Source organism: Epargyreus clarus, unplaced genomic scaffold (assembly GCF_041222505.1).
Source record: "Epargyreus clarus isolate Ecla_fem2 unplaced genomic scaffold, WU_Ecla_fem_2.2 ptg000029l, whole genome shotgun sequence".
NCBI classification, from domain to species: domain Eukaryota; kingdom Metazoa; phylum Arthropoda; class Insecta; order Lepidoptera; family Hesperiidae; genus Epargyreus; species Epargyreus clarus.
Genome location: NW_027332235.1, coordinates 11,263,447 through 11,281,030, shown reverse-complemented (window position 1 = coordinate 11,281,030; position 17,584 = coordinate 11,263,447). Strand labels below are relative to the sequence as shown.

The following is a 17,584-nucleotide window of genomic DNA, read 5'->3' as shown; positions in this document are numbered from 1 at the left end:
TTATTGAATTACCTTGAAGGTCCAGGTACGAAGATGGTACTGGTACAACTCAACCGGGTACATGCCACCCTCATATGTATTTCAGCGGTTTTTACCACGCTTTTGTTAGCTTTACCTGTATGTATGTAACGGAATCTTTGATCTCGATTTTTACCCACTTCGAACGGTCCTAATCGGACCTAAAAATAATTTAAAATTTTGAACACTTATCAAGAACCGATTTTAGCGTGGTATTTAGTTTTTAAACTACAATTATTTTTCAAAAGATGAAAGTAGCATACGAGCATGCAATTCATCTGAGGTTGATTACTGATGTCCATGAGCGGCAGCAGCACTTACCAGATGGACTGCATTCTTCTGTGGTCCTCCTGTGTTGCCATATAAATAAAAAAATGTTAAGGGTAAACACTTTCTAAACCTGATCAAAGATATGTTCCTACTCTTCGAGACTAGGATAAGTCGCGTGATAAGTAAATGAAGCGTAAAGAATTTCTTGCATTCGATGAAAGATATCCACACACTTCCGAACCGAAACATCTGACTATCAAAAATCGTATATAAGCATCTTAGTCCTCTGGAATGGCAACGCATCACTAATCCACCAAAACGCCGGTTGACTTTCAAAAAACTTCTATAAGCGTCTTAGTCTTCAGCAAAAGCATCTGTGGTCGGCTTCAGGTAGAACCCCTGTTATATATTGTTGTGGGTACATGTGTATTTGATATATTGCGGTAACCCTCTTTATAGGAATAAAGCAGTTGTCATCCGATCTTTCTAGTTTCATTGATACTACATGGTGGCAGCGGTAAATTAATTGTTTTACGCGAGTAATTAGCAAGATCTCGGCAAGAAAAACAATTAGTACTTGTGTTACGTGTGTGTACGTTAGAAGTATGGAACACGCAAGACCGCCAGTGGAATTATGTGTGGATGGCAGCCCCGTCAGCCGGGCTGACGCGTGGAGGCGTTGGAAGACGCAGTTTAATTTGTTCTTAAAAGCCTCTGGTGTATATAAAGAAGAACCAGCCGTTCAGTCAAGCCTACTCGTCAATCTTATCGGTCCGGATGGGTTTGATATTTATCAAACGTTCACACTCGAAGACAAAGAACGAGATGACGTCACCGTATTACTGAAAAAATTTGATGATTATTTTGGTGTAAAACCTAATATAACCCTAGCAAGATACAATTTTTTCACCCGTAATCAAGATCAAGGCGAGTCTATTTGTCAATATGTCACGGCATTAAAGCTACTAAGTAAATTCTGTGAATTTGCCACGTTAGAAGAAGATTTAATTCGTGATCGTATCGTGTGCGGCATTAGGAGCTCGGTGGTAAGAGATCGTCTTATCCGAGCTGAAGACCTGACACTCAATAAAGCTGTGAAGATATGCCAAGCGGATGAGTTGTCATGTGATAGCAGCAGGCGGCTAGAGTGTCGTGAGATGAGCGGCATGGCAGGCACGTCAAGCCTGGCCGCCATCGATGCAGTGTTGACTCGTGGGAGACGCGGCGGTGGAGGTTCGGAGCGTGTACGCGGCGGCGGCGGGGCGTCGCGCGGCGCGGCGCAGCGGCAGCGCCAGCGCGCGGGCACCTCGCAATGCCCCGGATGCGGCTTACGGTGCGGGCCGGGTGCGTGCCCGGCTAAAAGCGTTAAGTGCTATGTATGTAGGAACTATGGACATTACGCTAGGATGTGTCAATCAGGCGGACTGAAAAGAATGCATAATATATCGCTAGATAATAATAGTACATCAGAGGACGATGTCAGTGAGTCATTCTATGTTTCTATGTTGCGAAATATTTCTGTGGTAGGCTCGCCGCTGGACACTAAAGATGAGTGGCACGAGACGTTAACGGGTGAGTTTGGAACTGAAAATTTTAAATTAGATACCGGTGCTGACATTAATGTGTTATCATTTAAAAGATTTCTATCGTTAGGATATGCTCCGATGTTACTCAATGTTAAATCAAATATAAAGTTGCAATCATATAGCGGTGATATCATACCGGTAAAAGGCATTTGTGATATAAAGTGGTGGTATAAAAATGAAATGTACGTGTTAAACATAGCGAATATTGATTGTCAAAGCGTTCTGGGCCGACAGGCTTGTATTGATTTAGGGTTGATAAGACGCGTTAATAGTATTGATATATCGGAATTTAATGATTTGTTTAACGGAATAGGTTGCTTACCGGGAAAATATCATATTGTAATAGATAAATCAGTGCAGCCGGTAGTGAGCGCTTCGCGTAAAGTTCCACTTAACATTAGGGATCGGTTACAAGCGGAGTTAAATAGAATGATAGACCTTGGCATAATTAGAAAGGTGGAACATCCTACAAGTTGGGTAAATTCAATGGTTGTTGCGGCTAAAAAGAACGGGGATTTACGAATATGTCTCGATCCTCGGCCGTTAAACCGGGCTATACAGCGGGCTCATTTTCAATTACCTACTCTTAATGAGATAGCGAGCAAGTTGCACGGAGCACAGTATTTTTCTGTTTTAGATGCTAATTCAGGTTTTTGGTGTGTACAGCTGGATGCTGAAAGCGCAGACTTATGTACGTTTGCGACACCCTTCGGCCGGTATCAGTACATGAGATTACCTTACGGATTGAATTGCGCTCCAGAGGTATTTCATGCTAAAATTAAGCAATTACTTGTCGAAGGTTTAGTTGGGGTAGATTCGTTTATAGATGATATCATTTGTTGGGGTCGCACAAAGGCAGAGCATGATCAGCGTTTGTATGAATTATTAAAAAAAGCACGTGGTATAAATTTTAAATTCAACAAAGATAAATGTAAAATATGTGTAAAAGAGGTCGTTTATTTGGGACATGTTTTTAATAAAAACGGGATGAAACCAGATCCAACTAAAGTAATTGCAATAAAAAATATGCCTGCCCCAACCGATAAAAAGTCGTTAGAAAGGTTTTTGGGTGCAATTAACTATTTATCAAAATTTATACCAAATTATTCAGAAACTATATATCCTTTAATACAACTCTTAAAGAAGGATACCGTATGGAGTTGGGAATTAGGTCACCAAAAATGTTTTACAACATTAAAAGATTTAGTGTGTAATGCCCCTATATTAGCCCTGTTTGACGTGTCGCGGCCGGTGGTGTTGTCGGTGGACGCGAGCAGCACTGCGCTGGGCGCTGTGCTGCTGCAGGGGGGCCGCCCCGTCGAGTACGCGTCGCGCACGCTCACAGCTGCACAGATACGATATGCACAGATAGAAAAGGAATTGCTCGCCATTGTATTTGCCTGTGAAAAATTTCACCAATACATTTTTGGAAAAAATGATGTACTCGTTGAAACGGATCATAAACCTCTTGAAAGTGTATTTAGGAAGTCATTGGAGTCGGTCCCAGTTCGCTTACAACGAATGTTACTTAGGTTGCAAGGTTATGATTTAAGGGTTATATATAAACCAGGAAAATATATGTATTTACCGGATACCCTATCGCGTGCGCCTCTTCCGATTTTATATGATGACAGCATAAGTAAAGGTATACAATACCAAGTTAATTCTTTAATGAGTAGTTTGCCAATCTCACAAGCTAAGTTGCAGCTTATAAAAAAGGAAACAGTTAAAGACTCAGAATTGAGTCAACTTTTAATTTTTATAAATAACGGCTGGCCTGAACGACGGTATAATGTTCCTAATAATTTACAATATTACTGGTCTATTAGGGATGAGTTGTTTTCTATTGATAATATTATTTTTAAAAATAAACTTGTACTTATTCCTAAATTGTTGAGGAATGAAATGTTAAGCATTATACACGACGGTCACCAAGGTGTGGACCGGTGTAAGCGGCGCGCGCGAGAGGTATTGTTTTGGCCGGGCATTACCCGGGATATTGAGTGGTATGTTAAAAAATGTAAAGTTTGTCAGGAGAGCTTGAATGCACCCGCCAAAGAACCTATGATACCAGTTGCCATTCCTAGTTGGCCATGGAATAAGGTCGGTACGGATATATTCGAATATAAAAAGAAATATTATTTGATTTTGGTAGATTATTTTTCGGGATTTGTTGAAGTAAAATTATTGAATAATATATCGTCGAATACTGTAATTGATGCTATGAAAGAAAATTTTGGAAGGTACGGAATTCCTGAAATTGTTATTAGTGACAATGGCACACAATTTAGTAGCCGCGATTTTAAAAAATTTGCATCTTTATGGGGGTTTGAACACATAACGTCATCCCCGAACTACGCACAATCGAACGGTAAAAGTGAACGCGCTGTGCAAACCGTTAAAAAAATGCTTATTAAGTCTTTAAATAGTGGGACAGATTTTCAACTTAATTTGTTGAGTTATAGAAATACTCCACGCGATCATTTAGACTCTCCTGCACAACTACTTATGGGTCGTAGATTAAATTGTAGATTACCCGTTCATCCTGATTTACTTGTACCTAAAAAAAGTAATCGTCAACAGTATCAGGTATTATTAGATAAACAGCGTAAAAGTAAGTTATATTATGATAGACATACGAAGGAACTGCCAGAATTGAATGTCGGCGATCACGTTATTATGCTCAATAATAACAAAAAAGTACGCGGACGAATTCATGCGAAGTGTCATACTCCAAGATCGTATATTATTAAAAATAAGCTAGGTGCTACATACCGGCGTAATCGCAGACATTTAATTAAGTGTATGGTAGATGAGAAAAATAATACTACTTTGTCAAATCAGGAAGAGGAGCAAAAGGGAAAAATGTTAATAAAAAGTAGGGAAAGTTCGCCTGTTTACGAGGACGCGGAGTATGTGCCTAGTGAGGAAAGCCGGCTGGCGACGCGATGCGCAGACGCGTCACCGACGGCCTATAATCCTCCCGTCACTCGTAAAAGAGCAAAAGAATTTTTCAATTCAAACTTGTCATTTTAGGCGGGTATATTATATGTTACAAATAATTATTAATAGGGTTTTGTTTGAATTTTATTTTTTTTTGTTGGGGGAAGGGATTGTATGAGTAACGATTTATATTGTATAGTTTGTGTATCCTATTTAAGGGGAAGGTGTTGTGGGTACATGTGTATTTGATATATTGCGGTAACCCTCTTTATAGGAATAAAGCAGTTGTCATCCGATCTTTCTAGTTTCATTGATACTACATATATGGAGTTCGTTACAAATGTTTAGTCCATTTAAGATGGACTCCTTCTTTGTTTGTTACTTCAATAATACCGATATCTAGACTTAAGACTGGACTTGAACTAAGACTTTGGATTGCATGCGAGTTTGTTACGTCAGTGTTACACAAACATGATCATAAATTAATGTGTCGTAATTTAATAAAAACATAACCCACATGTTCCCCTGGGAATACCACGTAAGTTTTTATTAAATTCCCGCAGTCCGCGACAAAGTTTACAAGGAATTTTTCATATAAATCCCTTCAGTGGCCCTCCTCATATCTTGTGACGTTTCAGAAATTTCTTATTAAGATTACGAGTATATTACCCTTGAACTTGTGTTAAAGCCTTCTGATAACCTCTTGGGTTTGATGTAAAATAAAAAATATTTTACATACTCTGAAATATATATGAGAATCGAACCTGAAACCATTTGTCTATCATACTACTTTTGCCATATGATTGGAGTGGCAAACGAAAGCGTAGCCGGCGTAAAGTAACCGAACCAAACGTGAATGCAAAATTTCAGCTCAATTAAATTGGCTTTGACTAGTTTATTAAACTTCATCAAGCTATGACTTTCAAATACCAATAGAGCAAGTTTGATAACATCTTATAAAATATCATAGATTAGTAAAAAATCATAAAAATTTAAATATGGCATCATGTCGTGAGTCACGTGACTTTTACGCGTCACGACATCGTTGCACGAGACATTGTCGCATCTTAATATGCGATGTCGTGTCGTACATATGAATGCCTGTACACCGTGTGCTTTGAAAATGTAATAGGATAAATCTTGTTATGAAAATATGTTTTCCTAACAGTAACAGAAGTATTGTACTGGAGTTTTATAGCGTTTTTGAATTGGTCTTTGTGTTAAAAGATTTGATAAAGAGCAAAGCTTTTTATGAATATCTGGTTTTGTGGTTAAAAAAGAAAGAGTTGGTTTATGTTCTTTGTTTTATATACTTTGTAAATTTAGTAGTTAATAATTTAATTAACGTGATCATTACAAAATGTTAAAATCAGAACGTTCTATACGCGTTTTATTATTGTTTTATTTATTGTTATTTAATGTGATGACAATATTGTAATAAGCATTATACGTTAAAAGAGTTCCACATTTTGACCTTTTAATGACGCCAGACTTTTGAAAAAAAAAACAAAGAAATAATAGGATTTTCTCAATGTCATTCACCTTAGTCTAGAGTGAACGGTTTTCAATTTTCTTTAAATAATCTCAGTTCATCTTACTAATGGAATACTTTTAGGTAAATTAGATTTGAAATAAGATTACTCGTAAAACTATCAAGTTCGAGTTTTTAAATTATATTTAAGTTCTAAATTGTTCTAAATTGAATCATAACAAAAATGTAATGAAAATCTATGTTTTAATAAGATAATGAAAATTTAGATAGTATGAATAAATGTAATGAAAAAGAAAGTTTATAACTTGTAATAAAGATTTTAGAAATTAAATTATTGTTTATATGAAACGAAAATTAATATTTATAAGATTAAAATAAAATAAAGTAACAAGTTACCTACCGTTCATTTGTAGAAATAAATTATTGTTTATAAGTCGCTAGTAGAGGCCGCGGCTTCGCCTGTTTTTTGGAAAAAAATGACATACATATAACTGAAAATTAGTACCTTCATTGGAATTACAGTGGCGCCATCTGTCGAAAATTGGTCTTACAAATTCAAAAACCTTCGTGAGCTCACGCACAATAACTTTGCTAAAGATCATCACAATGGCATGATCAAAAGCATAGTTTTCGATTCTCTAAAGGACATACAGACAAACATTTATTTTTATATAAGTATATAAATAATATCAGCCTGCACATTGAACATTTGAAGTTAGAATTTCCGATGTTCGGAAGACATGTGAATTACTAATTCTCATGAAATGGAGTTCTCCGTATGGTCATTAAATATGTATGAACCGTAAAGTCTATCAATTCGCATTTGGCTTATGTGGTAGCCTAGATAGTCTTGTTGTGGTAGACCAGTTCTGAGCAGATGGATAATAATGTATATATGATATATATATGGTTCTAATTACGTTCTAAGTCATTATGTTTTTAAACAATAATTTTATTAAACACGTAGGATATTTACATCGCGTATCAGAGGCATTATTGAGTTTTTATAATACTAAATGGTGAAACAATAAAAGAAGATTTGAAGTAGTGATGGTACAACCCTTTGTGGGCTCTGACCGCACCAGCGCCACGCCTATTTCTGCCTAATAAGAGCAGTGTTAAGCGCTGCTGTGTTCTGTTTCTGATTTGAAGTGTACGGTAAGGGAGATATATTTATTGAAGGCGTTTCTACTACTTCAGTGGACTATCAGAGGTAGCGTATCTATGACCTATCTCAGTTATTACTCCTATGTTATTTGGCTTTTAGGACTATGCGCGAGAGTAGTCACTTACCATTACATACACGGAATACTTATAATAATAAGGGAAATATATATTTAAGAGCATGATTAGAATAAGGGATAGATTTGATAAGAAATAAGGGAAAACATATATTTAAGAGCAAGATTAACTTCTCAAAAACCATCGAAAATTATGTCTTGGAGAACGTAAACAGTTGTGAATCAAGATTTATTCTCTAAACTTGATTCAGAACTGTTTTCATAAGCAACATCATATCTGCAGGCTTCTTGCAAACTATACTAACTCGCTTATGCTCTAGTTTTGTAGTCTGTTTTTACAGTTTCCAATAAATCATTGCGTGCAGATGGAGTGATTTATGAAAAGTGTATTTTTAACTAACAAATGCCCTTGTTTTTCGTAGTGTTATATTATCCAGATGCTTGAATTATATGTGTAGGGTTGGCAGACGCCAAATCAAATTATAAAATGGGAATTGTAATAAGAAAAAATCTTGCAATTCATCTAATGGTAACTGGTCGTCGCCTCATTTCTATCGGTCATCATCGTCATCGTCATCTCATGATGAGATGTCATCTAATCTGTATCTATTTAACATGTAAAACATGTTAAAGGGATTCCGCCTAAAGCCAATCGAGTCAAAAATATTTTATTCAAAGTAGAGTTACAGTACTCTTCTTGAACATCACTACCGCTATTTCACAAGATGTTTCGTTATGGGGAAGATGCATTGACACTCTTGATAACTGAGGTGGTCGCGTCATATGTAAGTTGCCGACACAACTGTGCACATTCTATTTATATTTTTTACCCCAATTGCGAAGGATTATGTTTTATGAGTATATATATGCATGTATGTGTGTATTGTAAGAAACCTTTTTTAAAAAAAAAAATTATGATCTTTATTACTGCCTGTTTATATAAAATATGGTTTAGCTGAAAAATATGTTTTTTTAAATAGTCTGCAAATAATTCTTCTTCCTACAGTATGAATGTCTCATTCTTTGGCATAATCTACAACGCAAACTGCTTGACGAAATTTAACATATGAGGTGTCATTAAATTCACCATTGTTGGTAGTGACATGGTCTATATTTTAAGCAGTTTGCTTCTTCTTTTTATAATAACTGCTTTCAATTTTAACATGCTTCTGCATCATAAAAGGCAGCCTCGTTTGCTGAAACAATCACTATTTATAGTTTCCGATAAATCATTGTGGGCGCACGACGGATTGAGAGCTTTGTTATGAAAAGTTTATTTTCATCTCAAATGACCTTGCTGTACTCACGTTATTGGTTCAGTTAAAATACAGTAATTAATAACTGTGCTCTAATATTTATAAAACATACAACATAGTGTAAACTAACTAAATTGTAAATTATTATTGTTCGTTGTGTAATTCATAGATTAGTAAAGATACTTCGCCACCTTGAAATTGAATGATGCCACAAACGGCTTATTAGTAAGTTCTTTTTTTGAATTCTTGACAAATAAAAACATTTTCAGAGAAAATTTACGAATAAATAACTAATACTGCGTAATTTACATAATAAATATAAAAAAAATATTTCAAATATTTTAGGGACATTTTAGCACGGAGACGTGGCAAAACTTTTTTACGCAATTATTTCAATTCTCAAAACTGGGTACATTTTCTTGTTAGGAGTGAGTAATCTTTACTAATCTATGGTGTAATTATAACGGAATATTTGTTACACTGAAATTAGGCGTAGAAATCGTTCTAATATTGCTTATTGGTGTTTTTAGGTAAATTTGGTTACTATTATGCCGTTCCTTGACCCAAAGATCAACTGAATTTTGAATTGAGGGGTGAGTTTTTGAGGCGTAATGAAAAATTTAAAAAAAAGTTTGACAAACTGGTGGTAGAACACTTTGTGGTTCAACTCCGGCAGCATCTCTTTCAGACTAATAACAGCAGTTTTATGCGCTGCTGTGTTCTGGTTTGAACTGTATGCCATACCTACTTTTCCAAGGCGTTCCAGCTTAGTCCTCAGGGGTAGCGGCGCATCTGTGGCAGGTGTCAGGCAGAAATCTAATCCTATCTGGGGTTGATTACAGATGACCATAGTAGTTGCCACTTACCATCAGATGCATGTTCATCTGCTACTCCTTTATTACAAAAACCCTCATACAATGTTAGTGTTGTTTCATTCTAGTACAATGGCTAATGACAGAAAACTTCATTTTGCCGGAGTTTCTAACGACTACTCCGGAATTGTCGCCCACTTAAACTTTAGAAACTATATTCTTAGTCTCTATTACTTTTACGAGCCATCAAGACCATCTCACAGCGTGGAAATAGAAGGAAAGGCTATAACGTATAACTTTTTGATTTTAGAAATTGTTCGTTGTCTACGGCGAAAGATGGGCGTGTAATACAAGCGTAAAGCGGCAAACGTGACACAAAGTTTAAAAGCTGATGTAAATAAAATGAAAGTTTTTTTTTTATAATATGGAGTAGCAGACGAGCATGCAGTCCACCTGATGGTAATTGGCTAGTACCGCCCATGGACATCTGTAATCGACTCCAGACAGGATTAGATATTCGTACCGGAGGTCGGCCACAGATGCGCCGCTACCCCTGAGGACTAAGCTGGAATGCCTCGGAAAAGTATGTCTCTCTTACTGTGGTAACCCTTCAAAACAGAACACAGCAGCGCCTAACACTGCTGTTATTAGGCAGAAATAGATGTATGTCAACCTTCCTTCTTCCTTTATCCTTCTACCAAAACGTAAGAAATATGTCACGCTAGTTTCCTGCAATAATTATTTACACTTTATTTTATTATACTCGTTAATATAATGGATAATAAAAGATTTGATTTCAGCTTATAACTCGGCCCACACAACATCAATTACTCCAGGCTTAGCCAGAGGAAGCAAATTAATCAAATTATTTTTAATGGAAATTTTGAAAATTAATTTGTCAATTTTAATTTAACTCGACGGTGATTAAGCTATGTTCGTGCGTCTTGTTTATTGTTCGAAATATTAATTGTGGGCCAATTACGGTTTAATTAACAAAGGCTATTTACTATATTTCCGTGCAACTTTGTAAGAAGTAATTTGCAACTCCTATAAATTAAAAACGATGTACTTTCTTAATTTTGTCACGAAATAAATTGTATTTATTGTGTAATGTAACATTGTCATAAATTATTGTTGCATGGTTTTAATATATGGTGAATATGCATGAATAAATGAAGTTATAAAAACGTGTTACATACGTGCAATTATTCTGTGAAATAATGATCCTTTATGTGACTCATGCTTGATGTTAAACTAATATGTCATAGATTGGTATCATACGATGACATTGAAGATATAAGATCAATAAAACTAGGAAGAAATTTGTTGCCTTAAAATGTTATACGAGAGGTAAATAATCCTCTCTATGAAGCCATAGCTAAATGAAATTCGTAGAAGCAAATTAAATATAATAAAGTGGAATAGGAAGCTGAAATTAATGTACCGAAAATGCTTCCAATTTTCAAAGATATTAATTCCAGACACGTGTACAAATACCAAAATGAAAACCACAATCCGTTACAGTAGATTGAAACACGGGTTATTACACGCAGGAATTTTGATAAAGTACGTTACAATGTAGGTATTTGTGAAGTAGATTTTGTCATTAGTATGTGAATTTGAAATTAGTATATGAAGGAATGTATTGCCCGATTGTTACTATATAAAAGTCGAAATAAAGTTTTATGGTTCCGTACTCAAAGGGTAAAAACGTAACCCTTATACTATGCCCCCGCTGTCTGTCAGTCTGTTCATCGGTCAAAGAACTCAATCTCATGACCCGTTATAGATGGACACTTGAAATTTTTACGTGATAACATATTAAAAATAAATGAAAATTTTGGTGGTACGGTACCCGCCGCAAACGAGCTCGACTCGCACTTCGGTGATCATTTAAAAACACTAATTATAAAGCTAGTGGTAATAAAACTAAATCTAGTAAAAATATAAAACTCTTCAAACATACTAATTAAAATGTGAAAGAAAGTGAAAAAACAACGCGTGTTGATGCATGAAACTAAAAATTAGTTTCTAAAAATCTACATCTTTATGAATATGAAGCAGACACTGACCTTTGCAGCTAATACAGTCAATGGTCATCCATAAATGCAAAAAGAACACAGTGAAATAAATTACTTTAGTGAAAGTTTTAATAAAACATTATGTTTGGTAAGTGCAGACGCAAATCAAAGTATGTTTGATTTTGAATTGTTATTGGGACACACTTCATGTTTTACTTTTAGAGTTACACAATAATACATGAAGTATAGTATAGATATTTTAGTCTATACTTTTTCATGATTATATATCGTACGGGTTCAGATTCTGATATATATCTCAGATACATAAATCCTTATTAATGTCTATCAACCCATCACACCCACCAATATTATGGTGCCACCAGCCAAAAACAGCACAACACGCACCTAAGTCTTATTAATTACTTTTATCAGATATAGTAAAAATCTTTATAACATCGACTTCACATTCTCCGTTCGACAACCTCACTACTTGCACTTACTACACATTCTCTTGACGTAGAAGGTCCTCCACCACAATGGAGAGATTAAATAATTCTTGTCTTCATGGCCACTTTTATTCTGGCTTATCTGTGAACCTTCAACCGATACAGATCGTTGGGTCTTCGCCAAGCCGAGTCATTGAACTCTGCTCAGGTGGATAGATATCGGGATATCGAACTGTATTCATGTATTGTTCCGAAACGTACAATACTGTATTTTATTTGTTGGACGTAATGACAACTAGCTCGGTTTATGCTCGCATGCAATTTATAGAGCTTCGTAAATGCCTTGGTAAAGTTTTGGTTGCTATTGTATCTGGATATATAAACAACTTTATTGTTCTGAGTGTTTGTGTAAAGATTTTTGGTTTTATTTAGACCTTTTCTTACGAGCCTTCGCCCCTTTAAGACTATTGGAATGACTTAGAATAAGATTATCCTAAGTAATAGGCTTAAGTCAGGAAAGAAACATTCCTTAGTAAAAATCACAATATCAAAAATGCTTAGTGTATGTTGGGGCCACACAACAACAATTCGCGAAATATTTTATGATAAAACTGTACATCTTAACTAATCAGATTATTCTAAAGAATAAACTTAAGTAAATAAAGAAACGTCCAATAGTAAAGAAAATCTAAATTTTTTGGAGAAACAAATTCACCGCTAAAAAATTGGGAGAAAAATGTTTCTTCAATTCCCACGAAATCAACCATTTACCCAATATCGTTGCTTCACTAAATCAGAAATACCTAAATTCAAATGGAATCCTTCATGAAAAACACGAGACATAGGGGAGAACACTTAATTGCCGATGTTTGTGTGGCAGAAGAACGATCCTATTATCTTCGTTGATTACCCTAAGGAAGAAAATTGAATGTAGAACCTTGACACACAAATGGAATGGCAAACATTGAGTTACTAGAGGAGCATCGGACGATAGGCGATATTCTCATGAGAAATGAATGTCAGCTTAATAATTAATTTACGGTGTTGATATCAATATCTTCCTTTACAGTCTATCAAGTCTACTTGAAACTTGAAGTTAATTGTAACTAATGAACATATTAGTGTCTCTTGAAATAAACTTAAGTTAAGAGTAATAGGAGTAGAGATTAATGGTTTAGGACACAGTCACTGTGTTTAAAATCTTCCCAATAAGTCTATTTAATTTCGCTTATGTTCTTGCATATTACAGCACATACAAAAGTAAAAACAAAATTCTGATATTCCTGCTCGGTTCACTCGTAAACATCTCTCAGGCGATTAAGGTGCAGTTGAAAAATTCTGCTGACACCAAAAAACTATTATGAACTGTATTTATCATTGTAGTAACCTTTCAGAATTAGGGGATTAAAATTACCAAAAAGCTGAATTGGAAGTTTTGGAAGCATGTTGCAAAACTTCGAACACTTAAAAAATTCTGAGAAACTCCCATCGTGGATTTCCCTACGATATTTTTTTGGCCGTGAAAGTAAGTGATAATGAATTTCTAATACGCACTTGACTTTGAGAAGTCCGTGGCACGTGTCTCGACTTAGAAGCCAAACTTAGGAGTTGGTAAGCCGAAATTCATGCCACTGGGTTGTCATGGATCACCAAGATCTAATGGATGTAAAACTTATTTCATATTCCAAGGATAGATTAAGGCAGTCATAGCCTAGTGGTTAAAGTTGACCTCATGGTCGAGGGTCAGAGTTTTCAATCCTAGGCACGCTTCTCTGACTTTTGAAAGTTATGTGCGTATTAGAAATTATTTATCACTTGCATAAAAGGTTATTAAAAAAAAAAAACAAATGTATGTAAAGTGTACCAATTCGCACTTGGCCAACGCGGTGGACTATGACCTGTGGGACAGTGATGGGTTGATGATGGATAGATAAGGATCTCTTTGTATAAAAAGTAGCATATTCCACCATTCTGATTTAACGCGGATATGTGAGATAAAATATTTCTGAACCATTCATAAAAACTTAAACAAGTTTAAACTATAACTATCTAATAAAACAGAGACAAATTGACTGTCTGATCAATTGGTGTAAATTTTCGATGAATTGGAGGAATTTCCAAAATTCAAGTTGCATAATTAGGCCAATATATTGCCGATTAAACAGTTGAGGTAGCTTGTAGCTTTAATGACGATGTTAAGATATCGTAAGAAAATAATTGCACATTTGCAAATTTGCAATGCTAAGCGAAATACGGTTTAAACAAAGACGCTGCTGTTTCCTCCCCAACAGAAAATTACTATTCAGTAATACTTTCGCTCATTCCGAATACTGTAGAAAAATGTGGAGAAAAAAGTAACTCGGAATTATATGTTTCAAATTTAAATGCTCAGTTCATTTTTCAACTTATTTCAATGGCTTAATGCGTGGCTTAAATAGTCATGTCATTGATTTCGAAATCCAGGGCTCTGATCTCGAATAAGTATGTATACTGAGATTCTTTATTTCCAACAGGATTATAAAATAATAGAGGTATACAAATACATTCGAATGTTTCCTATTGTTTTCATAGTCAACTGATGAAAAATTCAGTTTCCTTGTTTGTACCCCGCTTTGTGTTTGTGATTGACTTCTTGTACACAACGATCTATTTCTTTTACGATCTTTTTCTCTAAGGGTGTTTTATACACTTTTTATATCCAGTTTCCTTAGAAACAGAAATGAAACCTCAATTTACTTACTCCTAGCAATTATAATTAATAAGAGATTAACCCGCGGCGAAGCGTTAGCTACAACGTTATAATTATCTTCCATTATTAGCTTCAGAATTCATCATAAAATTAATAATTCCCCTCACTTCTACACACTAACATGATATACGACTTCTATTGTTACCGTCACCAAAATTAGGTCCCGAGGTCCCGAAGTCCCCGAGGTCCAGTTAATTGGATAATTGAGTCACGTACACTGCCTTGATACTTCAGAAAGAAAATTAGTGCAATCAGATAAGAACTTGTGTCCTATCTCGCTTTCTTCATCTTAATAAGGAGTGGAATTATAATTTCCACCACCCAAATTGTGCTACAGTTCTGTGACCTAAATTAAATGAAAATCACCAACTGAGCGTATCTTGGAATTAAATTTGAAGATAGGAGCTAAATATGAAATTATTAATTATAAAGAATTGTTAAGATCGGATCGTTTCTCTCTACGTATCGGTTTCGTAACAGGATATTTTTTTACGTGGGCGGGTTGTTAACCCGCCGCACAACCCCCGAAATGCTGCAGGACAGGCCGAAATGGTGTCTCTTCGTATCGGAGGCTGAGACTCACTTTGGGTCGTTGCGCCAACGCAGTAAGTAAGTAAGTAAAGAATTGTTAAGATAAATGGAACGCAAGCATAAGTTGTCTATAATATTAATATTATCTGTAGTACTGATCTTTTGTATTTAAATCCATGATACGAACGAGAATAAATGACTACGTCATTGTCTAATACTTTTATTTTAGTAATCGTAATAATACGACAAGAACGAATATGCACATAAAATACATTTATCTGTTCTTTTATAAAAGTTGTTTATATTAGAGCTGATAAACGAAATATTGGTAAAGCTGTGGTAGGTTATAGATCTAAAAAATATCTGCAAATTTTCGGGCTAAACTATTTTGAATTGTTTATCTTGATTTTAATAATTTCACGAGGAAGCTGATTTTAATAAGGGTTCAAAAATTAGACTTTTGTATTTTTAAAAACATTTTTGTATCAAATCACTTAACACATTCATTCGAAAAAAAGTCAGCATCTAATTTTCAGAATGAAATCTGTGGTCAAAATCAGTGAAAGTGCTACGATTCTGTTGAGATGCTGGAAGACATGCTGAATATCTAGTCTAGAGATCAGGCCATAGTAATTAAACTACAAAATAATTCGACCTTTTTCCACCATTCACATTAATGTGAAACGTGTTCCAACAAACAGTCATAAACATAGTAACATACCCAATCCACATAAATAACATTTCCGTAAATCTGCTATGAATTCCAGAATTATTCTTGTACAACTCAATCTTAATAAGGGTTAAGAAATATGACTTTTATGTACACTTTTTCAATATCGAAAACATGTTTGTATCAAACCACTTAATACATTTTCATTCGAAAAAAAGTCAGCATCTAATTTTCAGAATGAAATCTGTAGTCAAAATCAGTGAAAGTGCTAAGATTTTGTTGGAATCCAGTAAGACATGTCGATACTTTAGTCCAAAGTGCAAGCCATAGGAATTTAACAACATATTCCACCTTTTTCCACCGTTCACATTAATGTGAAACGTGTTCCAACAAACAGTCATAAACATAGTAACATACCCAATCCACATATATAACATTTCTGTAAATCTGCTATGAATTCCAGAATTATGCTTGTACAACTCAATCTGATGTACGATTACGATGTAAACACACGTATGAAGTTGCCATGTAAACATACGGTTGTAAAGCGAACTATTTTGGTAATGTAAACGTTGGCCCGGAAGCAAATACGTGTAATGGGCTTTATTAACTTTCGCTTTGTTTAGTAGACCTAATGCTGACGTGTAAGACAAACATTGTGAGGTAACCCATACATCTGAGAGTTCTGTAGAGAAAATAATCTCCAAGGTGTGGGGAGTCTACCAAGCACTTAGAATATGGCGTGAGCCCTAGAGCGAATCTAAGATGAGATCTATGCACAGCAGTAAAACAATAATGGGCTGACTATGGAATAACTTAGAATATCTCAGTTTCTTAGAGCGTAAGTATCTTAGATTATCTTAGTTTAGGTTTAAAAGTGATGAAATTCGTTGTAGTCCTGAGACCACCGCCACATCTATTTCTGCCAAAAAAAAGCATTGTTGCTGTCATAATCCAGCATGAAGGGTGTGGTAGGCAGACATACTTAGTTTGCTGTTCCAATTTACTGTGCAGAAGTACCAACGCATCTGCAGTCTGCTTCAGGTAGGACTTAAAACTTATCTGGACTTGATTAAAGATATACAGTGCATACTGCAGTAGACACTTACCATCAGGTGGACTGCATGCTCGTTTGCTACTTCTATATTATAAGAAAAATTGAATAGACATAAATCCTGCGGCTACACGATTCTACGAGCCACTAAGAATATAATTTGATTTTTCGCCGTTTTATGTCAAAGCACCGTTTATCTTAAGGCGGATATTCTTTCTTTTCTCAGAGATCTTATAAAAAAGATTTTATAATGCAACACCTTTGAGAGTTCCTTTTTTAATACTCTGGTTTAATATTCCTCCTTGTGGGTAAATATAATTATATTTTTTTACTATAAATCAAATATTAACCTATTTCTGCCTAATACCAGCAGTGTTAGGCGCTGCTGTGTTCCGTTTTGAAGGGTGTGGTAAGGGAGACATACTTTTTCGAGGCGTTCCAGCTTAGTTCTCATGGATAGCGGCGCATCTGTGGCCGACCTAAGGTAGGAATATC

At 35.3% G+C, this 17,584-nt stretch overlaps 2 protein-coding genes across 3 annotated transcripts in view; both read left to right on the top strand.

Annotated features, from left to right (window-relative positions):
* LOC140754440 (uncharacterized) overlaps positions 1 to 17,584 on the top strand; it is a 75,739-nt gene that overhangs the window by 23,092 nt on the left and 35,063 nt on the right. The window lies entirely within an intron of this gene.
* LOC140754587 (uncharacterized) lies at positions 708 to 4,910 on the top strand. Its single transcript, XM_073089628.1, has 4 exons — positions 708 to 1,632; positions 1,816 to 1,860; positions 3,103 to 3,266; positions 4,719 to 4,910. Exons 1-4 carry the CDS (start codon positions 894 to 896, stop codon positions 4,908 to 4,910), a joined length of 1,140 nt encoding a protein of 379 aa, XP_072945729.1. The 5' UTR covers positions 708 to 893.

Bases quoted from the DNA above. Each gene is read 5' to 3' on its own strand.
- LOC140754587 (XM_073089628.1), top strand. From the start codon at position 894: ATGGAACACGCAAGACCGCCAGTGGAATTATGTGTGGATGGCAGCCCC. The intron at 1,633-1,815 runs GTGCGTGCCCGG...TTTCTGTGGTAG, and splicing joins CGGCTTACGGTGCGGGCCGG to GCTCGCCGCTGGACACTAAA. The intron at 3,267-4,718 runs GTATTTGCCTGT...TTGTCAAATCAG, and splicing joins AAAAGGAATTGCTCGCCATT to GAAGAGGAGCAAAAGGGAAA.